General features: G+C 45.2%; 1 protein-coding gene across 4 annotated transcripts in view; it reads left to right on the top strand.

The window, feature by feature from the left end:
• NPAT (nuclear protein, coactivator of histone transcription) overlaps nucleotides 1-20,816 on the top strand; it is a 309,386-nt gene that overhangs the window by 38,351 nt on the left and 250,219 nt on the right. For all 4 annotated transcript variants that reach the window (XM_086935232.1, XM_086935233.1, XM_086935235.1 and 1 more), the window contains exons 6-7: nucleotides 5,170-5,379; nucleotides 13,120-13,201. In XM_086935232.1, coding sequence (XP_086791358.1) covers nucleotides 5,170-5,379; nucleotides 13,120-13,201 — 292 coding nt within the window. The remainder of the gene's footprint in view (nucleotides 1-5,169; nucleotides 5,380-13,119; nucleotides 13,202-20,816) is intronic.

A 20,816-nucleotide genomic window follows, 5' to 3' on the forward strand; every position in this document is an offset into this window, starting at 1 on the left:
GGACTCTGTTGCACAGTTGCTTCCAGTTGAGGGCTGAGCCATCCTAAACCAAGCCTCATGGATGGTTGGGATGCAGCACAGTTCGCCATCAGATGTGGGCCGGACACCATGTACTTCTTTGGTAGATCCATGGCTTCTTTGGTGGCACTGTGTCCCCACACCTGGCTGCTCTCCACTGGGGTTTCGGTAGATGCCCAGACCTCCCTGATTGACAGGCCCTAAAATGCGTAGGGGTTCGCAGGGTAATTTTAGATTTTTCTCCAAATTAGGTAGTAGACCTGTCAAGGAAATGGTTGAAATATAGAAGGCTAAACGAGTGACTACTGCCACATATGGGGCTGGCATCTGGGGTTATGCCTCCTCTACTGCTTTGCAAGTAGAAGAAAATAGTTTTAAAAAATGGCTTTTATGTCTACCGTTTTCAGTTTCTAATACAATTATACATCAGGAGGTTGGCTTGCAGTTTTTAAAATATATTTTCCTGGTGAGACCTCGGTTCTTATGGCTTTCCATATGGGCAAAAGTTGAGACTGGTTTCACCAGTTCAATTATCTCAGATTGTCTAATCCTAGACAACATTTTAAGTATCCCTTGCTATCGTACAATAATTCTTCCCTTGGTAGGTTGTTTAATTGATCTATCTGGTTGGACCCTATTTGGGTATTATTATTAACTAAGAGGAGGATTTAAGATACCTTTTACTGTATAGAGTGCATCAGCATATGGCAGTTAATAGAACAAAATCATCAGTTGTTTTTTATAAGTGACTTGATTTGGAGGAGGGTGGAAATAGTTATCTATTGCATGTGACAAATATGCAGCATCATTTTGTGCTGGTAAGAATGAGTTGTGGCATTATGCTTCTTCTAGTGGTTTTCCCAAATATGAAGTTCTGTCCTTTAGATATTACCTTTTGCCCGTGTGATGGTCTAAGTGAGCAAAACACGTTGCACTTTTTATTGTTTTGTTAATTTGACCAGAATCTTAAGTGTTTTTATCTTAAACCTATGTTAATTGTACAGAATGTCAGATTACATAAAGCTGCTATGAAAAATTTGATTGCATTAAGAGAACCCTCTGTGTGCTATAATGCTGCCCTTTTTATATTGAAAGTCATTTATTTGAGGAAAAGTCTCATGTGCTAGTGGACCCTCAAATTATGTTATGTTTTAAGTACTTTATATAATGAATACATGTAAATGAATCCGATATTGAGAGGTTTTAATGTATTTAATATATGTTTTTGCTCTTATTTACTTTGATGGCTGTGAGAAGTTGGCCTGGTATATGCACCAGTCCAAACAACCCTTATGGGGATGGTTGTAAGTCAACCTTCTAGACCAGCTATCCTAGAGGTAGCGTGGACAGAACAGTCTTAGGCTAAAAGACTCTTGAGGGCGTGTAAAGCCAGCTGTTTTACCATATGTAACCCCTTGAATATCAAATGAAAGGACACCACACAGGATATATGTATATATAAAATATATATGTATTTATTTACTAACACACTCCTCTGAACTCTTTATGAGGTCAGAGGCAAAAGCACATAACAAGTTACTCTTAGAAATACTTTAAATAGCACAATTTACAGTTAGATCCTAGGGGCGCGTAAAACCATATACTAAGTAAGTGGTATAAGAACCACGACTCGTGAAAAGGAAAGGCCTAGGGCCTAGAGAATTGCTGGGGCTACTCTATCTGAACCTTAGGTTAGGAGTAGGAGGCCCACAGGCGGCACGTGCAGTGTCAGTACACTCAAGCGAGAGTCGATAGAAAGTCAATGGGAACTTAGAAGGTAAGTAAATGAAGATTCAGGACACTTCCGGTCTAGCTAGAAGGAAACAACTAAAAACCTAGACACTTGGATCGTCAATACCCTTAGGGGCACCAAAGTACTCGCATTACCTCACCCACAGGAAGCGGGTGCATAGGTGTGAAGATGTGTCTGGTTTCGCCGTTGAAGTCTATGGAGCCTGTGAAGAAAGATGCTGCAGGTGACCAGGAGGAAGATGTCCGGGTGGATCCAAGGTTGGATCGAAGATGAAGAAGACCTGAAAGCAGAGGGGACAGAGTCTAGGTCACTAGCCAGTGACTGGGTGTAACCAGGAAGGAACCAGACATCGTCGAGGAGCAATCGGGTGCTGTCTTGAAGCTTGTCGTTGCAGCCACGCGGACCAGGAGGCGTCGAGGACGACCAGGTGCGGGAGAGGAGCAGTCCCACGAAGGTTCTCGCAGATGGAGGGGTCGACTACCGGATTGAAGCCAACAAGCCTAAGCAAAGGCAACCCACGCAGGATACACAAAAGGCCAGGAGGGTCTCAGGTGCCTCACCTTTGCAGGGAGGCAATGGCCAGTCTGGAGCAACCAGACCAGCGAGCTGATTCAAAAGGATTGCCGTCACAGAGGCTACTAGCCAGCGGGCCAGCAACCGGACAACGCGTCGAGCAGAACAAGGGCCCCACGCAGAACTCGTGGAGTGTGGAGGGCTGATCTTCGGTGCAGGTGGAGCTCGGATTCGGGGCTTCTCAATCCCCAGTGCACAGCTTCGAGGATACCTCAGGAGCTGCACAGTTAGCAAGTCGTGGACTGTTCAAGATGGCCGGTCCCACGTGTCTCGTCGCCTCCACGGATCTCAGCTATGCTGCAGTCGTGAAGAGAGGGTCAGAGAGGTCTGGAAGTCTGGGTCTTGTCAGGCTCTGTGCTCGGGTCCCGGCGTGAACGCTGACAAAGCAAGCCGTTGATTTGCTGGATGGTGCCTGGTTGCCCATGGTGGTCACTCCTTGGCTACAAGGGAGATTCTTCAGCTTCAGCAGAATGTCGAAGGTCCAGAGTTTCGTTCAAGTTTCAGTTCAGGATCAAATCTAAAGTCTAGGGACACAGGTCCTACCTTTATACAGCTGAAAGTGACTGGATTCGTTCCTAGGTCCCTCCTATGGGTGGGACCAGGAAGGGGGGTGGTTACACCCCCTTTCCTTTGTCCAGTTTCGCGCCTGAGCTGGGGCTGGAGTGCCCCAGCAACCGGTTTGAACTGGGGTATGCATGAAGCACCTAGGGTGCCTCAGGCAGTGTCTCAATCTATTCAGCCCTCCCTGTCCCAATACACAAAGTCCTGTCTGGGGTGGTGCTCTCACCTCTCCAGGCAGGAAACCTACTGTCCAAACCTCCGTGACTGGAAGGACTCCCAGCAGCAGGAGGTCAGACTTGTGTTTGTGGCAGCAGCGTCCATTTTGTGATGCTGGGGCTCTGGTTAACTAACCGGGATAGGCAGCATTAACATGTCTTCGCCCTCTAGAAGGGTGGAATGCTACCCCCTCCGCCCGAGTTGGCGAGGGGGTGGTATTCCAAACATGTTTTGGATAAAGCCAAACCAAAGTTAGCATTCAACCGCAAAGATTATAATGCACTTAAGAGTATATGGTATGGCAATATCATAGAACAGCTATTAGGACATGGTTCCGAAAGCTGCAGACAGGCTCAGCTCATGCTAGAGCACCATCTAACACATAACCAAGCACTCTGCCTCCAGGATTGTTAAGGCCTGCCATAGGAGTGACTTATAGGTTACTGTGTGTCTATATATAAGGGTAGATATAGGAATACTATACCTAAGCAAGGGGTGATTACACGACCTTGCCCCAGCTGAGTGATCAGCCAGTTGTGTCAGTTTGAGTGGCCAGCCAGGGGTGGCATAATACATGCTGCAGCCCCTGGTAGGCCTTGGTTACACCTATGCCCTGAGTACCTAGGGTACACTTCTATAGGGGCTGATCAAGTGAACCAATTCCCAATTGTGGATGTACCTAGAGTACATGGAGTCCATTTAACAGTGAGAGCAGATAGCCTGGAGCCCTGATTAGCAGCATCCCAGGCCAACTAAGTCGAAAACAAGATAAACACAAGGCAAAAAATCTGGGGTAACCATAGTCCGGTATCCACCTTCCTACAATGGCTGTTTATAATATTTGAATAAACATTTATGAACCAAATCGCTTCACCAGGTTTTACCTGATTTTGGAGGTACTCCGAGGTTAGAAGGACGCCATACTTCTCCCCGAGGCTTTACACCCCCACTCCTAGTTCTCATTCTTCTGTTCCCGGTTCTGCCCTCTAATGCCCACCGCGTGTGCCAAGCCTCTGCTCTCTTTATTGCTATGGCTTCCTCCCTTACCCCTTCAGTGGTCCAGGCCATTTCCAGAGGTCTCCTGCCTTCACATGCCTTCGGAAGCTTCACACAGCCACATCCGTCTCTCGTGGCAGGGCCTGCCCTCATCTCTGGAGCATCTTCCATACTGGGGTTCTGGGGTTTCTGCTGCCACAACAGTGACAGCTGCCTCTTGCCTCTTGCACAGGCTCTTGTTGCTGGAGTCACTACTGCTGAAGGGCTCAATTGGAGCTGTCTTGTCAACTCCTAGGATGAGGCTAATTTTATCTCGTACCCAGCGCTCTCTAGTCTTGCAGCCCCTTCACGGTCATCCTTTTTTTGCGGCACCAGCACCACATCTTTATCCCAAAATCTTGGCTCTTCCCAGAAGCTAATTATTTAATGTTTTTTCTTTCCCCATGTATTACAAAGAGGAAAGCTTGCACCAGAAGTAGTATTTTAGGATATTAATGGTTGCAGATTTCTGGAATTACTCATTCATTGGTGGGTGAGAGACCTTCATGGATTGCTGCAGGCTCGCTTTGGTTCCTTGTTATCCACTAGCTGAATGGAGCCGGAACGTATTTCACATTACAACATTTGATAATACTGGGGGTCTGTGTTCAACCCATTCTTTATATACCATAGTTCTTTGACCTGTGCTCTTGCTATTTTCTTCTGTATGTGCGGCATATACCAGAACAGTCAGGCTGCAAGAGTTAGATCCTGTTTATCTGACTTGAGCTACAGCTACTGATCACTAAGCCTGGTTCATTAGTGTGGGTACTTGCACTCCGGTTTGAGCTCTCTAAAGACATTTACTTCACAACACTGCCATGATCTTAATGTTGGTTATGATTTAACATATAGATGTTAACAAATATATTGTTGGTCATACCCATACCCATGTTGCAGCATAAACTCAATCTGAAGACTCTGCCATAAAACTGTTCTTGCAATTATACTCTGAGATGTGTCTGTATGTTTTATGTAAATTACTTCTAATCAGTATTTTTTTTATCCTGTAGCCAGAACAAGATTTGGTTTAGCGGATATGAGACGACAGAGAATGCTAGAGTCTCTCACTACTTCAAGTTTATCTCAACAGTTAGAACCAAATGCTTCTAACCCTTCAGTTGCTAAACAACTCACTGTCCGCTGTGCTGTGCAAGCAAAACCCAATCATTTGTTTGCAGGTTCATCTGGCACTTTGGAAAACAAGTTGGCTTCAAATCATGGTATGTCATTTGTTATGACTGGCTTAACGTTTTCAACTCGAACAATCGGAAAGCTATTTAACTTTTTCTATAACTGTTTTTGCTTCTCTGCACCCACACAGGTAGTACTCTAGAGTCCATATAGCAGTGATTTTTGTTTTGGTATTTTATGACTTTTTCAGAGTGGTTTTTTTTCATTATGTGATTTTCCTCATTACTTGCAACCTACTTGGGGCGTAAAAGTGCATCCGATGAGGCAAATAGAAACTAATGCATTGTAAGACAATTATTGCTGTTACTTTAGCATCTCCTGAAAAACTGCTGCCCTAATTGATGATCTGCTCCTGGGCCTCCTTCCTAGATCGTAGCCTCCCTATGTTTCCCCCTCCATTCCCTCCTACTTTCTCTTTCCCCACCTGCTCCCTCTTTCCCACTGTTCCCACCCCTCAGTTCCTCAGTGTGGACGATGGGTGGTGCCCGTGAACCTGAAATGAGAAGAATTACTGTTTGACCCATCACATAATTGGTCAGTCTATTTGTAAATGTTCTGCACCTATTTGGTTATTTGGAGCGTACTGCAATTTGGTATTTTTTATTTTTGTTTTTTTTGTTTTATGGTTTTAATCCTTTAAATTGCATAGTGAATACAACAGCAAGCATCCCACTTGCAATAGTCGGAGGCACAGTAACTACAGTAATTATCATTCTTTTTCCAGTAATTATATTCCAAACCCACCCACTCATGTCCCACAAACTAGTAAAGAAAAAACAAAACCATACAACCCACCTCAGGCAGGCATGTGAGTATTGCATTACATTACATTTGAGGCTTTATTCAAAGGCGGCGCAGCATTTGATTTTTACTTGTCTCTGATAGTGCACTTGTCCGAGTATTCCAAGTTGGTTTATATCAAGTCCGGGTTTTCCTGAAGGTATGCAATTAACGGGCCCCGAAATCTTTAGGTCTAGACACATCTGGAAGCTCTTCAACATATACCTCAAGTTGCTCTTTGCAATATAAAAGGTCCCAAAGCCATTTCCCCAGCGAAGGTGCTGTTTTTGCACAGAAGTGCATAGCAGCTGCCCGCTTAGCAAATAATGTTGACACAGCAACAATCCGTCTATTACATAGTTTGACTGACTTCAGTAGTCGTAACAAACAGAGTTCTGGTTTGCATGGAGTCCTATCTTACACGATATCCGTAAGTGTTTTTACTACCTTCTGCCAAAATTTAAATATACCATCACATCCCCACGCCAGGTGAATAAAATCCGCATTGTCCTACCCACATCTTGGACACATCGCATCCCCCCACAAACTTGAACAATTGGGCTGGCGCATAGTACACTTGATGCAGATATTTGAAATGTAAAATTCGGAGGTTACATTTGGCTGTCAGTCTCCCAGTCAATTGACAGCAGGACTCCCAGTTTTCACGTGTCATAGGTGCCTCTAGCACATTGTTCTATTTGTCAAATGAAGGGAAATTCAGCCATTCATTCTCCCGTTGGGAGGCCCTGTACAACCTAGTGATCAACCCAGTGCTTTCCTTCCCAGTTCGAATCACCTGTAGCGCCCCCAATGCATGCTGCTCCTGCGGGAAAACGGAGCTCAAGGAGCGTACTGCAAGATGAAGTATAGTGTAAGTGAAACCATGCATTGCCTTATATGTTTGTCCCGCCTGGAAATCAAGCAGAGAGGAGAACACTCCATTCTTGTACATGTCTCCCAGAGTGGTAATGCCAGCATCTCGCAAAATACCCAATGCCCAGCTCTCCAGCGCCGCAGAGATGTCAGGGTGCACAGCAATTCGCATACCCGGTGCATACATACATTCCCGTCTCGCACGAGCTGCAAGCTTGCGCCACACCCAGCCGGTACAGTTAAGTGGGTTGATTTCCTTCCTGGAGCAGTCATTACCTTTATAGAGTATCCTAGCTGTCAGCAGTACAGGGTGCGCAGCATCTGCCTCTACCACTAGGTGTGACAAGAATTTCTGAGGAAAATACCAATAATACGCAAATTGTGCCTGTGCACAGAGGTAATATAAACATACATCAGGTGCCTCAAAACCACCCTGCTCAAACAGCAGTGTCACTGTGCCAGTCACATCTAGGCTGTTTGCCAGCCCACACCAAGGATAACAGACAAGATTGCAGCGTCTTGAATAACCCCTTCGATGCTCATGACGAGCTCAGCTCGTCATGAGGTACACCTCTCGTACACTCATGACGAGCTGAGCTCGTCATGAATAATGGGAATCAATGTCATTCAGCACTGGAGGAGAATAACACCAGCATCAATGGTGATAAAGTGGCATTCAATTGTATTGGGATATTCACCAATAAATATAGAGGCTTAGGTAAAATACTCATTTTGGCCACCGCCAATCTGTCTGCCAAAGATAGCGGTAACCGGGTCCAGCGTGCTATTTGATCCGTGATTTTGGTGATAGCACGGCCATAGTTCATGCTCACAACAGTCTCCAAGTCTCTTTGGATCCATATCCCAAGATATTTCACAGGGTCAGCTGACCAAAGTGGATATCCAAGATCAAAGGGAACACCGTGGATTATTCCCACTTTATCCCTAGCTTCGAATACCTTTCGAACTGCACATATTCCTGCAGTATGGGCTCCCGATATCTGTCCGGTTCACGCTCCTACAACATCATGTCGTCTGCCTAAAGCGAGACCACCAGCGGTCTTTGTTGGAACCTGTGGGCGTGGGAGGGGAGGTGGATATGGGCGCGGTAACAGTAACAGGCTGAAGACCAGAGTATTTCTTCAAACTGGGTTTTATTTTCAGGGTTCGCCGGGTTCGAAAGGTGAGTCTCTCTCTTGCAAAATCCAGATTGTCTGTGGTGGCGGAGTCTTTTGGCCGAGGTAGCTCCTGGCAGATGTCTTCTCCTCCCACTCTGGTACGCCGTCTCCGGACCGCAAGGGAAAGGAGACCAACAGAGGAAAGCCATTAGTTTGTTGCCTGATACCGGCTTACCCGAATTGGGACCGAGTGGTTGTGAGGGAGCACCCTGTACAAGACGAACGTGCTCGTGCTCAGGGAGGAGGAGTGGCGTGAGGAACGTGGGATGGGTAAGGAGGGGTGGAGGGTATGGGAAAGAACACTGGAAAGTCACACACAGGGGACTCTACAATATTTACAAAGGGGTGCTCTTTTTTCCCCACCCAGGTTGCCCAACGCCGCCGTACCTGAGAAAGCCACACTCCTCCCTCGGGAGTGTGGCACGGCGGTTCACGGGGTCGTTGGCCTCCTGGCTCTCCTCCGCTCTCGTTTCTCTCGTCCTCTCCGTTTTCTCCTCGCTTCTCCTTCGGTTCCTTTTCTCCGCTTCCTTCTCCGACCTCCGGGGTGATGTCACACCTGGCATACAGGACTTCCTGCCCTTTCACCAATCTGGAGCCTCCGACGTCAGCAGGGGGCCGAGTCTCGTCTAGGTCGTCATACGCCCAGTTAAAGGCGCTGGGGTCATATTCACCGTCCCGTTCCAGAAGGCTTTCCCATTCTACCCTCGGAGAGTCAGTCTGCGGGGAAGGAGGGAAGTTAGTGTCAGGGGTCCACCAGTCCTCAAGGCCTCCCGCCCCGACCCTGTTACAGAACCTCAAGGCCGCCCTTGTGCGTTTTTTGTCGCAGCTTACAGGCTACCGGCTCTGGTGCCAGAGAAAATAACATAGGAGAGAGCAGGCAGCAATGTTAGGTTAGCCTGCAAATAGAAAAAGCATCAGAGACCCATCTATTTACCCGCAGCCTAGCGACCGGGTTTGTATACAGCAGACGAACTCCTTTCGGAAAAAATGGTGGCATTCCCATCCTTTGCAGAACAACAAACATATACCCCCAGTGTAGAGAATCAAAGGCTTTTGTCGCGTCTAACAGCACAGCTACCGCTGGCAGCCTGGGCTACAAATAATGTAACAGTATGAAAGAAAACTTTACATTCAAATATAATATTGCTAGGGAGACAACGGTAAGTATAAAGCACACAAGAAACAGTTATTTTTAAAAAAATTTAACAAAATGTTATATTTATTATGTATATATACTCAAGTTAAAAACATTAAAATTGATAACATAAAATGTAAGAAAATACAACATCTAATCAAATATACACAACGACATTATTAATTCATTAAAACAGTGGTGGACAATAATAGTGCTCTTCTCGACGCGCGTTTCGGCGTTTTCACAAGAACGCCTTCTTCAGGAGCCACATGTACAATCTGGAAGACATATATATTAAATTAAAATAAAATAAATCGTCCTAAGTGACTCAATATACAACCATTTATTCTAAACACTATTTTTAGTACATGTTACGTGTCTACAAATTACAGGCTTCACATACCGGCATAACTCCCTGCTTGGGTAGCTAAAAATATCAAACTACACAAGGTACAAACTACAGATTATTAACCATTGAAATACAAATAATGTAACACAGCTAAAATAGTTCGCAGATTATGTGTCGTTGATCTATTAGGGACAAATCCTGACCGGTCAGGTAAAATCAGATTTGGAATCTGAGGCTGAAGTCGGGTGGCAATAACTTTCGCTAAGATTTTTGTGTCTTTATTTATATTGGAAAGTGGTCTATAAGATTCACACTTACTTGCTGCTTTGTCAGGCTTTAAGAGCGTGACAACCCGGGCTTCCCTGAGAGTGGGGGGCAAAACGCCAGTGTCATAGGCTTCGGCAAATACCTTAAGTAGTTGCGGGGCTAAAGTGTCACAATATGCCTTATAGAATTAGCTAGGCAGGCCGTCTAGCCCAGCCACCTTGCATGTCGGGAGCATCATGATAGCTTCCTTGACATCCTTCACATTGAAGGTCGGAGTCAAGTATTCGCGCTGGCCTTGAGAAAGCCAGCCCAGAGCGATATCCTCCAAATACCCATTGATCTCTTAGTTACTGGCCCCTTGTTTAGCTCCATAAAGTTTTGTATAGAAGTCCTCAAACACCCCATTGATATCTGCAGTGGAGTGACATGCATTGGACTCTTCATCCAGCAGCTCACCTAAATACTCCTGCCCTTTAGGCAATGACAACTTGTGGGCTAGCGAACGTCCCGGCCTTCCCCCTTTTCCCTAGTACCGCGCTTTGCATCTCCTGGATTTATGCAGAATCTCCTGGTCCGCTGTACTGTTATACTCCGAAGCCAGATCTCTTGTTCGTGACAGAGTTGCAGCAGTGGGGCTTATTTCATATTCACGCTCTAATAAGCTGATCTTGGTCGCTAGATCACTTAACCACATTGCTGCTTGAGAGTTTCCCCTGCTGTGCTGAACAGCAACGAAAACGGGTGTGGTCATGATGAGCTCAGCTTGTCATGAGCACCTGAGAGGTATATGCCATGACGAGCTGAGCTCGTCATGAGCATGGAAGGGGTTAACCTATTCCTGATATCCCTTAATACCCCTGCTTGAGCCCCGATACATTCCCCCCTTATCGTTACTTTAAAAGCCTCCCAGAGCGTGCCAGCACTTTCAACTGAACCCTCGTTCTCTAGGAAGAAGATTGTAATAGCCACACCTCTTTTAAAGCGAAATACTTCATCAGGGAGGGATGTCTGAACTGGGGTGGCAGAGTGGGCTAAAGAACGGTGATGGATTAAACCCAGATCTTTTGACTGGGTGTGAGTGTTTGATTGATTCAGATGCTCCATCCATCACCACCCCCTTTTGTACCGCTTTTGGCCGCCAGAAGTGTGGCAGGCTATGCTCAGATGAGAGTCCGTTGCTCACTTTGCCACTGGATTCAAGCAAGCAGGGCTGAAGACGGCTGGAATGCCAGAAACCGTGCCTCGGAAGCTTGTTTCCGGTCCAGGGAAGACATGGCTTGGCAGTTCGGGCTGGACTGTTCCCATGAGGCACAGGGTCAGACTGATTTGCATATAGCCATGTCTGAACTGGGGTGGCAGAGTGGGCTAAAGAAGGGTGATGGATTAAACCCAGATCTTTTGACTGGGTGTGAGTGTTTGATTGATTCAGATGCTCCATCCTCACCACCCCCTTTTGTACTGCACATCAAGCTCCAGCAGAAATGGAGAGTGATCAGATAGTGTCTTAGCGAAGTGCTTAAGAGACACCAACCATGATCCCACCTCCCTGGATACCAGCCAGTAGTCCAACCTGGACCACAAACTGTGTACCGTGGACACAAATGTACCCTCTTTACCTGCCAGATGCTGGTCTCTTCACACATCAATAATATCTTCAACTTTCATCAACTCTGATATCACTTGGCCCAGCTTGTTTTCCACGCCCGCCACCTCAGAAGAACGGTCTAGACTAGGGTCCAGGCATACATTGAAATCTCCACCCAAGATTAGTGTAGATGGAGGAAAAGGGAATTGCGCCTCCACACATCATTGAAAAAGCCCGGGTCATCCACGTTTGGCCCACACGTTCACAAACAGAACCATTTTTTCACCCTAATTTTCCCTGCACAAGCAGCACTCTTCCCTGATCGTCTATGTCGGACTTTATCAGCAAGAATGGCATACCACGCTTAAGCAAAAACACAATCCCACGCGAATAGGAGGAGAACAATGCTGTCACACGAACACCAGCCCATTTAGCCCCCACACTGGCTTCCGTTTGTTTAGTGAGATGCGTCTCCTGGAGCAACACGACTTGCACATCCTGCAGATCGAGGAAGGCCAACACACTCCTGATTTTTCTGGGTTGTTTAATCCTATAACATTCCAGGTTAATAGATTTATTGTACCACACATACCCGTAGGACACTATGCACATGTACTTTTAAATTAATCAGGCTACCAATCTCATGAAAAACCTTAGTACACTACAACTACATTCAACCACACCTGCCTATTTCCACCCCCCATCCCAGCCCCCCACCCACTTCAGCACCCCCAAATCGCTAAAGACAAACCGATACAACAAATCCCCCCCCCTACAACACCCAACCTTTCCAGAGAATTTGACGGGGTATACCCAGTGGGGGGTACAAGAGTGCAGTACAGCCTCCCATCCAAGAAGGGTAGTCGCCAACTCCTATATAGTCAGACCTGATCTATCTATCATTGTGCACCATGTCTTTAGCACATCCAATTCAACTTTACCTAAGCCAACTATTCAGCACATTTTCTGGGGGCCGAGCCTGACCTCCCACGCCATTTGGTATTTTCATGCAGATGTTTCCTCCTTTTTTTTGCTTTTCACAAATGTTCTTCGAGATTGAGTTGCAGTTTTTTTTAATGTGGATAATGCTAATATTGCGCAAACTGTGTGATGCTCACTTAGGATTCTGCGTTTATTGGTTTATTTTATTTAAAAAAATAATGAATCTCTTTGGAAAACTAAAACAGTATCTGAAGCATTCCAGAACAATTTCAGGTTAAAAAATTCAGCAGTGCACCATTTTCGGTTACTTCTATTTGCCCATTTACATATATAGTATTATCTTCGATGCAAGTTAAAATGTGGATAAACATTTGGTCCTCTTTGTACATTTTGTTCAAAGGCTTACTTCGCCTTACTATATAGATGCATCCCAGCATTTCTCACTACTTGTATATGTGTACATATAAAGCCTACTAATCATTCTTACAGCTATATATATATATATATATATATATATATATATCATATATATCAAAGCCTCAGGCCTTTTTTGGTGGTAGAATATCCAGCAGTTAGTGATCTGAATGTCACTGTTGCATACATTTACTGTAGCTTGTTAAAGTAAGCAATACGTTTGAGTCCTTTCTTATTCTTTTTAAGGTGGGAAATCATCATCCACTGCAGTTCTGGGTCAGAAGGACGGAAAACACACACACCTGATGTCTCCTGGAAGGCGAAAAAGGTAAGTGTAAGCGTGGGAGGGGGGCTGGGGACAGTCTCTAGGTTAGAAGCCGGTGCCGCAGCAGTAATAGGCTGACTAGAATGCTTTTTTAAACTGGGCTTTATTTTTATAGTTCGTCTTGTTCTATATGTTAGTCTCTCCCTGGCAAAGTCTAGGTTGTCCGTGGTGGTGGTCTTCTCCGCCTGGATGTCCCGGGGTGCTGGACTTCCTCTGGCGTTGTCTCTCCCTGGCACACCGTCTCAGGAACCCAAGGGGGGAAAGAAGAAGGACAGAGGGAGGCCGTTAGCCGCTTATCTCTTGTCGGTCTATACCCAATGGGGACCCGGTGTTTGTGAAGGAGCACCAGTGTTACCTCAGCCTCTTTAGTGTATTGTGCTCAGGGGAGGGAGGAGAGATGTGCGGAACACGGGTAGGGAAAAGGTATGGGAAAACGGGAAACGGGAAGAGGGGGTCGGGTAATACGGAGGACAGACACACACAGGGTATCTATACACTATCTACAGGGGCACTCTTTCTCCCCAGCCGGCCCGCCAAAAGACGCCGTACCTGACTAAGCCATACTCCTCCCTCGGGAGTATGGCACGGCGGAACGCAGGGTCGTTGGCCTCCTGGCTTTCCTCCACACTCTGGTCCTTCGCTTCCTCCGTCTTCGTCTCGCCTCTCCGTCCTGCTCTTCTCGCGTTCTCCGGACCTCGCTCCTCCGGTGTCGTCACACGCCGTGTAGAGGACTTCCCCCGTATTCAACCATCCAGGAGTGTACACGTCATCAGGAGGTGGGGCCTCCTCTCCGTCGCCATACGCCAAGGAACCTGAGGACGCGTCTTCGTTTGTGTCCTGCTGAGGCTCCCAATCATCCCTCGCCGTTCCAGTCTGCAGGGTAGAAGGGGAAGTATAATCAGGGGTCCACCAGTCCTCCCTGCCTCCCTTCCCGACCCCGTTACAGTAAGTAATCAGTTAGGTTTGTCGAAAGTTAGCTTGAACTTCCAAGCTCTCTTTGGAAATATCTCTTTATTTATGTTTTGTAATGAGCACTTGCTTTGGTAAAGGAACATTAGCACAGACCGCATGCTGCCTTTTAATTATCATCACATCTCTGTCTTGAAATAATGCCAGGATGAAATTACAATCATTCTCATCTCCAAGCACAAAATGAGGAAAAGCAGAGAGCTGTATAGTGTGGGGGTGGGGGTTGGGTGGTAGTGTGTGTGTGTTTTTTGGGGGAGATGGGGGGGTGGAGAGCACTTCACATTATTAGGGCAACCCTATTCAGAACAAAAATGACACAACCTCTCATCCAGCTCAGCAAATGGTGGGCTAAATCGACGTCAACCAACCACTAGAAAAAAAAACTACAAAAACATAGTTGTATGGCCAAATCTCTAAACATTAGGTCGAGTGCTCTATGCTCTTTGTTTCTAGAAATCTTTGGACACTCAGCACTTGTGCAAACAAATTAGTCTTTTAACACCAACCACTGTGCGGAAACTGAAGTGAGGCATCACTGTTCATAGGCAGAAACTCTTATTTAAAGATTCATGTTCTGCATCTCTTAGTAGGGAAACTAAAATAGACAGGAGAGGGAGTGAAGAAGTACATATTACTTGAGTGGGCATGAATCATTTGGCAGGAAAGGTATGGCAGAACATCTTCTGGGGAAGCAGGTGAGTAAACGGATTTAACAGCATCATGGATTGCGAAGCAGACCTGGAAAGAATGCTGGTGATTAAACTGATTTTATGGGAGAGGGCAGATAAGTGGGACAGAGCAGCAAAGCAGAAGAGAAAACTGATTTCACAAAATAGCATGCAAGGGAAATTAAATGAGTAGGGAGCCAAACCGGGCAACAAATCTGATATTAGAGTGCATCAGGAAGGGGGCATGGAAACATGGCAGGAGAGTGGGCAAAGAAAAAAAAACGATTTTACTGGGCAGTGATCTTTAAAACTGATTCAAAAGCATGGAGGAGAAATGATTTCACATGAGTATGTGGTGAAAATGAATTGAATAGGGGAGTTACTGTCAAAATAGAGTTTTAGGGGAATGTGAGGAAAAAACAGGAGTGTTGGAGCTGGCTTGGAAGAGCAATAGCGTTTAGAAACAGGAGATTTACATTTATCTTAGGAGGAGGCAGAGAAAGGAAATAGGGGAGGCTTTTTCACAAGTGTAGGAAATTGTCCCTTTTTTGCATGGTTACCCCCCATTTTTTGCCTGACATCTGATGCAACCTGACTTGATGTGCTCTGGGTCCCTATCAATCAGAATCCCAGGGCCTATGTTCTTTCCCAAGACTGTAACTTTGCATCCAAAATTGGCACATCCCTGGCCCCTTATAAAAAGGTACCATGGGTACTGTGACCAGGGAAACCTCTAAGGACTGCAGCATCTATTGTGCCACCCTTAGAGGCTCTGCACCTTAACACACATATCCCTGTGTGTCATGCCTGCAATCCACTGCCTGAGGCCTAGGTAAGTCATCCCTCTAGCAGGGTGCACTAGCCCTAAGGTGAGGGTATAGTCATGAGCCCTGTACCCCTACCATGTCTAGGTCCATTCTTAGACATTCGAAGTGTAGTAAAGCCATAAAAAGTATAAGGTCTGGGAGTTGGTCTTTACGAACTCCACAGCTCTATAATGGCTTTACTAAAAACTGTGAAGTTTGGTAGCAAACATCTCAGTACATTAAACCCACACTGATGTCAGTGTGGGATTTGATGTAAAATGCAGCCAGAGGGCATCTTAGAGATGCCCACTTAAAACCAACCAGCCCTGGTCTGGTTCCTGAAAGGCTGCCAGCTATTTACCATCACTCAGACATGTACCTGGACCCTTGGGTAGAGAGGAAGCCTGTGCTCTCTCGGTACAGAAACAAAGCCCATCCTGTACAGAGGAGTCATGCCTCCTCCCCCAGGATGGGCTGGGTCCAAGAAAGGGGAAGCTTGAAATGCCTGCTGCCTTTGGAAGCTAACCCTGCTTTTTGCTGCCCCCAGCAACTGGCCCCCACTGGTTCTGACCTCCACTTTAGGCAGGAGACTCAGCAGGAAAACCAAGCCAGGTAGAAAGGTGTGCCCACCTTTGGCAACACCCACCCCTCGGGTGGGGGAGGCGAGGTGAAGCACACATCGAAGTCCCCTCCACCTTGAAGATGAGGGAACTCCGCCAATTAGGAAGGGGCTCATGCCCTCTCCTACTAGAGGATGGCATAATAGGGGTGTACCCAACCCAAGGGAGGGACCCTTGGTCCCAACTTGCACACCCCTTTAACGCCCCTAAATATAGTATTTATTTTGTGTTTATTGGCATTTTTCCTAGTTAACATTAGCTATTACATAGCAAAGGCAAAATAGTCAGTGAAAAGAAAGAAAAAAGAAATACAATGCATTCACAATTCAGCGCAGTAACAATCTCATCATGTTGTCCAGACGTTTCCTAAAGCAGGTGTACGAGGAGGCGTTTTATATTCGTGTTATACACCTAAGCATTGGTGCTTCTGGACTAGGACTATCCCGTTCCAGTAGCCAGGTAAGGGGGTTTATCTGAGGATTTTTAGCCAATTGTAGTGGGGGGAAGGCGGGGGTGGGTTTAGCCGGTCATCTTTTGTTTGAGGACTGGAGGAAATATGTCTTGAGGGGCACCCATATATATCTGGGACTGGAACTTGGGGGTAGTAGTTCTGCGTACGTGGAAGTTGTTCTTGGCAATATATCAGACCTTTTAACCATTCCTTAAACATAGGGGCCCTTCTTCTTCCCTACCTGCATGCTACTCTGTGTTTTGCTATAAGCAATCCAGTGCCACAAATCTCCTGGCTGATATTTCCACGTAGTCAAAGCAACAATTTCCCTTTGGATTGTTTTAAAGCACACTATTAATGACTCATACCACATACATGCCAAACACACTTCTAACACCAGAGAGTGTTACAGGATCTCCAAAGCTGATATGTAAATGTTTTATTACAATGAATTCTATTAAAAAAACATAAAAATACATTAAAAAGCAGGTCAAATATTACACCTAAATTGACTACTAATGTGAAAATTCACATACACAAATTAATACATATAGGTTCAATACGGGAGAATATGATAGAGAATGAAAATGTGTCATTTGGGGCACTAATCCAATAGCAATTCCATGATCAAAACATCAATATGTACAGTTCTTTCTATTGACCAACACCAATTTGATTTAGTGCTTTTGTTGTAGCAGCACAACGCGTTTCGGTGGGTTATACTGTTCCAGACAGCTTGATATCTCCCCAAGATTTAATCGAAGTTGGTAACGTGATAATACTCAATTCTTTTGGGATCTGGCTCCTCAAAGCAAATGGACCACAGGCAGCATGTCCCTTAATTGTATTGAAAAGTACTCTCAAAGAGCATTGTCTCCAGGATAGTGTCCAGGTTTTCAAATATCCTTTGTCAACATTTAACTGGTTTTAATACGAAGGAGAGTGGGTGCAACAAGGAAACTTTTAAAACCTGGAGACTTTTCTGTCTCACAATTACAGATTAATTGAATTGTATTTTTCTCATGCACTACCAATCTACAAGCTCTTCGAGAATTTTTTCAATAAAATTAAGGTCAATTTACTTTGAGGAGCCAGCTCCCAAAAGAACTGAGTGTTATCATGTTACCAACTTCCCATACTGTTCCTTGGGTTGTCACCGATTCTATATTGCGTTTGAGAAAGTCCTCCAATTCCTGACCCAGTTTAGCCCTGAAAGGGACATCTAGCAGCGCTATTGTAGGGAGGTGCCAAGATGTGTAGATGAATGGATTCCACGGAGGGAGCATCCGCATGTACACTGGGGAATGGTCCGAATATGTGTGCTTTAAGTGTTGTGTATGGGTTACCCCGGTTGCTATTCCCCTGGAGACCAGGCAGATGTCCAGCTGCAGTGCATAGTGGAATAACATGTTCCCTCCCTGTGCGTCTGGTGGGCGTCTCGCTATTCGTCTATTAGTCGGTGTTCTTCTATAATCTGCTGTACTTGCGTTGGGCCTTGGTGTAATGCTGTGGCTGGGGATGGAAGCGTTCAAGTGCTGGTTGTATGGTGAGGTTAAAATCACCTCCCCAAATATTATGTGATGAGCCTATACTTATGACCACCCCTCACAGTGCAGTGAAAAAGGATTTGTCATCTATATTTGGACCATAGCAATTCACTAATGTGACCGACTGCGATGCCAGCCTCCCCCATACCACACAGTATCTTCCTTGAGGATCGTTTATAGCTCTCTCTTCCATATAGAGGGTATTCTTTTTCATGAGAATGGTCATTCCCCTCGAATATGTGGAGTACGATGAAAATCTGTGTGATGCCCATTTTGCAGGAAATGTGGGATTGGTTTCAGTGGCCGTACACGTTTTTTGCAGCATGGCTATGTGTACAATCTGCCTATCTAAGTATGCCAGAAGATGTTGCCTCTTACGTGGTTCCCCCAGTCCCCTGATGTTCCACTTTACTAGGCCCAGGCATGGTTGCTGCCTGTCATTGTCCATGTAGATTTGAGTCGCTAGGTAATTCTGTTTCTGATGGATATATCTTGCAACATTCGGAAATTATTTTTGTAGCTTCGCGCCGACGTGGACGACGTCACAGAAGCACGGCATTGTGCGCGGCTCCGCTGACGTCACCGTCTCCATAATAGGCTCACGTCGGCGTGATGACATCAGTTCCCTTTTTTCCGTGTCATCGACGCTAACGGTTTTCGAGGGATCCTCTGTAGCTTTGATAGTAACTTTGTTACTGTTTGTTGGTTTTCGTGTTTCTTGTATCGCTTTCTCCTGTGGAGATGTCGTCGAAGAAGACCGGATTCAAGCCGTGTGGTGAATGCGGGAAGATGATATCCAACACGGACCCGCATGAAGATTGCGTTTGGTGCCTGATCTCAGACCATGTGATTCAGAGGCTAAGCTCCAGGTTTCCAAGATGAAGAGTAAAAACAGGGGTGTGGAATTTAATAAAATATCTACTTGTCCATAGGGCAGGTTGCTTGATAAATCTACTTGTCCTGTATCAAAATCCACTTGTCCCTTTTGTGCCATGTAATGTGGTGACAAATTACGAGAGCAATGTCTTTATGTAAGAGCTCTGATGTAGCATCTCTAATTAGGTCAGGGCTCGTACCATAGTAGGGTCCGAATACTAGCAATTCCCTTCTGTTGCTACGTTTCTGCAGGTCTACATACTGGGGCTGAAGGTAGTGGTAAGCGATAGTTCAACGGTTGGAATTCCCTTTCGAGTCTGTGCAAACCTACTGGCTTGCATGTTTTAAGGGTTTTCACCAACTCTTTTCTAATCTTTTCCCAGCCTGAAAAAGGTTGGAAATTTACTCCTGACAGTGGCAGACGTAAAACCTCTTCCGGGGTTGTTAAAAATTGGTTGGAGGAAAAGTGAACTTGAAACATTCAGATTTTCACATGAGCAAATCTACACATGCACATTTGCTCATGCTAAAATGCAGTTCACAAATGTTATTTAGGAGTACTATTTCTTGGCCTACTTCTGTAAATTCTTATGAATTCATGGAAACTGTATATAATGCACTTAATGCAAGAATATATACCATGGATGCACTTTTGAGACTTTCTTTAATAATTGGGCCTCTAATTAGGCCTGGCGTTAACCATGACCTTTTCTGTTTTCTATAAAATTTGTCTCTCTCTCTCTCTCGGTCTATCGGCTGGCTTCACTGTGAGTGACCGTATTCTGCTCTTTTACAAGGAGCATATTGGCACACAAAGTAGCTTTGTTCAGTGCCCGGAACTGCTGTGGCAATGAGACCAAAAACAATTTTTGCTTTTGCCAATGCTTGTTAGAATGGTGAGGGCTCAGGAGCTCCCACACCGATAAGGTTTTACAAAAACCATGCCTAAACAAGTTACGCATTGACAAAACCATAGGCTCACCCCCAATTTCAGACCTACTGGCTTTGCCAATGCTTGTTTATTTTCTGTTCCATAATCTTATTTCAACTGGTTACACTGATTTTCCATTATGAATATTTTTGGGAAATACAAGCATACATCAACATGTTTCTAAGTAGTGCTGCAAAGATATGGTACCTAGAATCTTACGGTTGTTTAGCAAAATGTTTTTTTTTTCCTACTTGCATTTTTTTGGGAACGTTTTATTGTGAAAGCCAATAATAATCACTTGTGCTTTCAAGCTTCTGCACATATTTGCATATATTTATAGAGCATTCTGGGAGCATTATACATATATTTATACTGGAACCCCCGTCAGTAGTGCAGGCCGAGCTTACATTTTTTTTTAAAAAACATTTTATTAAAGCAAATTGACGCAAACCACAGTGATACAGCATACAGAGTCTGATCATAGCGTCCAAGTAGGGAGATTCCAATCAGTTCCGGTAACATAAAGTGACGCTAGGAAAATAAACAGTGAGGTCGCATCATGGAGCATAACCAATGTCACAATAGTAAAATTTTCTGATAAGCAACTGAAATGCAAAGCAAGCATAAACAATAGTCCAAAAACTCAAAAAAAAGGAAAGAAAATTGCATCATACAGAAGTAACAGATTGCGAGACCAGCACATCAGTCCGTTCCGTATCACATTAGGAGGCATCGCAGACAATAACCACA

The sequence above is a fragment of the Lissotriton vulgaris genome, chromosome 8 (assembly GCF_964263255.1).
Source record: "Lissotriton vulgaris chromosome 8, aLisVul1.2, whole genome shotgun sequence".
Classification (NCBI taxonomy): Eukaryota; Metazoa; Chordata; class Amphibia; order Caudata; family Salamandridae; genus Lissotriton; species Lissotriton vulgaris.